We start from the raw sequence: 4651 nt of genomic DNA, 5'->3' as shown, positions 1-4651 counted from the left end.
TGCCTTAGTGCCCTGAACAGTGTGGACCTGCCTTAGTGCCCTGAACAGAAGTGTAGACCTCGGGGGGAGGGCTGGTCTGGTTTGAGTGATGACACGTCGGTGTGACTCACCGCGGGGGGCCGGTGGTTTTGGGGCGACGTTCTCTTTGCCCCGCCCCGCTCCCTGTGTGTGCTTGGCCCGCAGGGCGGACCTTCGTTTGGACCGCGCCCTCCGGGGCGGAGTCTCATCGCGGACCCCGCCCCTCGCCCGGCGCTTCTGATTGGGCAGATACAGGCTGTCGTCCTCGTCCTGTGATGAGCTGGAGTCAGAGCCTGAGGAGCTGGCTCCGCCCTCGACCACCGAGGGAGTAGCCCCGCCCCCGGTGGGCGTGTCCTCGCACGGCCCCGCCCCCGGCGCCCGCCCACCCGCCCGAAACGGCGTGAGGTGCACCGCCTCCTCACAGTCGAAGTCGAAGGTGTCGTTGGAGCCCAGCGTGGCGTTGAGCACGTCGCTGGGCGTGGCCGCGGTGGGCCTCTGTCTGCGATTGGCTCGCTCGCGGCTCTGGGACCGCCCCCGGGGCTTGGCGGACTCCCACGGCTTCTTCAGGGGGGTGCGGTCCGGTTTGCGCCCGCGTTCCGCTCTGCCTCGGGGGGGCTGGGGAGGGGGGCGGGGCAGCCTGGTGGGCGGAGCTTCAGGAGTAGGCTGCTGGGCGGCGTCTAAGTCCTGGGGGAGGGGCTCCGTGTGCAGATTGAGCTCCGGCTCGCCCTGTTGGTCAGCGGCCGCCTGGAGGGCGGGGCCATTCCTCTGGCAGAAGGAGCGACGCCCCCTCTGGTGGGAGGAGCTTCGCCTGCTCTCAGGGCGTCGCCTTGCTGTCACGGTCCTGGGCAGGGGGGCTGGGGGGAACAACACTGTACTATACACACTGTACTACACACCATAATCACCACTGTACTATACACACTGTACTACACACCATAATCACCACTGTACTATACACACTGTACTACACACCATAATCACCACTGTACTATACACACTGTACTACACACACTGTACTATACACACTGTACTACACCATAATCAACACCGTACTATACACACTGTACTACACACCATAATCAACACTGTACTATACACACTGTACTACACACCATAATCAACACTGTACTACACACCATAATCACCACTGTACTATACACACTGTACTACACACACTGTACTATACACACTGTACTACACACCATAATCAACACCGTACTATACACACTGTACTAGACACCACAATCAACACTGTACTATACACACTGTACTACACACACTGTACTATACACTGTACTATACACACTGTACTATACACTGTACTATACACACTGTACTATAGACTGTACTATACACACTGTACTACACCATAATCAACACTGTACTATACACACTGTACTACACACCATAATCAACACTGTACTATGCACACTGTACTACACACCATAATCAATACTGTACTATACACACACTGTACTACACACCAAAACAGACAGACAGACACACACACCTCCTTCCTCCACTGGCTGACACGGCTCCTCATTGCAGAATTCTGGCTCTTGATCACAGGGAGGATTCATCCTGAACATTACACAAGAGAGACACACACACACACACACACACACACACACACACACACACACACACACACACACACACACACACACACACACACACACACACACACACACACACACACACACACACACACACACACACACAGAAAGAAAGAACCATTTTACATGACTGGCTGATGAACCTGACAGGAGTAACTCGGCAGCAGCCAGTGAGAGAGCTGGAGCTCACCTGACCGGGGAGCTGGTGATGGGCGTGGCTCCTGCCTGCTGTTCCTGGGGAAACAGGAGTTTATTTCCTTTAATTTCACACACCTCCTCTGCACTAACCCTCCCACCGCCCTCACCTGTAGACCCTCTCACCTGTAGCCCCTCCCTCACCTGTAGGCCCTCTCACCTGTAGGCTCTGTTCCTCGTGCTGCAGCCTCCTGCGGAGCAGCAGGAGGTGCAGGAGGAGGGCCTGTTGCTCCCCCTTCATGCGCAGGATGAGCCCCTGGGCCTGCCGCAGCCTGGCCCTCTCCTCCTCCAGAGCGCACGCCAGCGCCCGGTTATTCACCTGCACACTCTTCAGCAGGAGCGGCCTGCTGCTGCCAGAGACTACGCACACGCACGCACGCACGCACACACACACACACACATACACGCACACGCATGCACACACACACGCACGCACGCACACGCACAAGCATGCACACACACACACACACACACACACACGTGCACACACAAATACACACACGCACACGCACGCACGCACAAGCACGCACGCACACACCCACACAAGCACACATACACGCATGCACACACACACACAAGCATGCACACACACACACACACACACGCACGCACGCACGCACGCACGCACACATACACATAAATACTGTAATACACTAAAGCACACTAACACACTGTAACACACTAAATACTGTAACACTGCAAGGCACACTGTAAAAGGTCCTCACTGTTGATCTTGCCCTTGCTCTTAGAGATCCCCCGGGTGGCGGCGCTGGTCCTCTGCAGGCGCTGAGCCCTCTTCTCCTTCATCTTCTCCTTCATCTCCTCCAGACTCTGCTGGTAAGACTTCTTCTGCCCACGCTCCCTCACCATGGCAACCTGCCCCAGGGGTCGCGGGGAGAGAAAGAGGCATTAATTATCCTTCATATTCTATTTTTACTACTTATTTTGTACGGTTTGCCTTGGAAATATGCGCTATATTATGCATGAGGGAGGGGGAGAGAGAGACGTTAAAAAGGAGACATGCTATTCTTGTTAGCCAAACATTGGAAGACAGCCACCCCAAAATCAATGATTTAGTCTATATTAATGAAAACACTATTGGATAATAATTGTTGGCTTCAACACCAAACTAGCAGATCCGAATTAACGTGAACTAGCCGTGACATGGATACTTTAGCTAACCATCTAGGTGACCCACCAAGTCAAGCCGGGTAATTTAACTAATGTTAGCAGATCCCCAACAAACGGCTAGTCAGTCATATGCAGCTAAAACATAGGCAGCAACCATTCAGCTAAGTTACGTCTACTGTAAACTAGATCGACGCCTCTCTGTACCCCAAAACACATTACACCACTCGATTTAGCTAGCTAATGTTATAGCTAGCCAGCGTTAATTACGCAAAATGTCAATGACAACAAGACGAAACAGCGTCCATAATCTACAGGGAAGCTTGCCATATAGCTAACTTACTAGCTAGCTAGCTATAGCACGTACAGAACCGTTCATAGGTTTATGTTCCTTGAATTAGACATGCATTTTTAGAATCACATTACCAGTTTGGTAATCGCCGATCTGGCAGGGTAAATATGTTTTAATATTTTTCTTCACAGTCCGGTCTTGCGCTACATTCCACCCGTTCTCTCGCGTTTACATTCGAATTATGCGCTGCGCTATCTGATTGGTGGTTCGGTCGCCGGAAGCCTGGTCACATGACGTCACATTCCCCATCCGCTTCAATTCTCTGTCTGAAGCACCATAGATCATATCGGAATGCCCAGAGCCATGTTAGGCACTGCAATGCAATTTCAAAATAAAGTTTTGTATTTTGCATTATACCGTCTTGTCTGGTGTTCACTCTTGCCAATAAAGTGCTATTGTACTGTAAGTACCATTTACCCATGTGTTACAGCTAACACTTTCATGAAATGAATGTGTAGTAAGAAATACAATATGATTCTGGCCAAAATGTTAATTGAGCGCAGACACGGTCTAATTATGATATCATATGCGGTTTAAAAAGTAAAATTGAAGGCTTTTTAAAGCCTTTAAACTGCCTCGCTACTGGGGGAAAAATAAAAATAAATTGGAAATTATAAAACATTGCAGAGAAAATTACTCAAATATTTTAATACCTCTGTCTCACAAATTTCACAAGACAGTTTAGTACTATGGGTTAATTCTTATACTTATGGAGGACGATCCGTCTCCGACCAAAACTTCAAGATGAGAGAGACTGAAACTTCATTAGCATCAGAACTACAGCATTTACCATGACTAGCTTTGACTTGCGTTTGGAGGATGAGGCTAAGATGAAGGGAGCTTTTAAGAACACCATAAACATAACCGCGGCTATAAAATAGTTCGCTCATGAAATGGTTTTCGCTTCACCAATGAAACCAATGACTAACTTTATTCTAGGTGAAACAGTATAAACTTATAACTGCTAGTAAAGTTTAGTAAGTGCTTAAAGGCAATGCAGTGTACCTTCCGGATGTATCCGCCCTCTTGGTACCATTTGCTACCAATGGGACCCGTACTGTACAGAATGTGGGAAAAATACATTATCGAGTTAAAGGGGCGGCTGTGGTAATATAAAGTGCCAGCAGGTGGCAGTAAAAGCTCAATTCTGCGCATTTTGGTATTGCTTTGGTATGCTTTTTCCAGATGGTGCGTTTTGCAGGAAATTGCTCCCCAGATTCAAATGAATAAATGAATTGAACAAACACCACATAAATGAATGATAACGATGTGGGTGGCGAGGGATGTGTTATTTGCAGAAAAGTCCTTCTATTCTGACAGGTGAGTAGATGAGTGTTCCTGT

At 49.6% G+C, this 4651-nt stretch overlaps 1 protein-coding gene across 1 annotated transcript in view; it reads right to left on the bottom strand.

The window, feature by feature from the left end:
• Positions 1–3545, bottom strand: part of sgo1 (shugoshin 1) — an 8498-nt gene extending 4953 nt beyond the window's left edge. Inside the window, 6 exon segments of the mRNA XM_061254663.1 lie at positions 111–872; positions 1529–1599; positions 1825–1868; positions 1990–2189; positions 2555–2705; positions 3384–3545. Coding sequence (XP_061110647.1) covers positions 111–872; positions 1529–1599; positions 1825–1868; positions 1990–2189; positions 2555–2699 — 1222 coding nt within the window. The 5' untranslated portion in view covers positions 2700–2705; positions 3384–3545.
• Between the last annotated feature and the right edge of the window lie 1106 nt (positions 3546–4651).

Source organism: Conger conger, chromosome 9, assembly GCF_963514075.1.
Source record: "Conger conger chromosome 9, fConCon1.1, whole genome shotgun sequence".
NCBI classification, from domain to species: Eukaryota; Metazoa; Chordata; class Actinopteri; order Anguilliformes; family Congridae; genus Conger; species Conger conger.
This window is presented reverse-complemented; position numbering and strand designations above follow the sequence as displayed.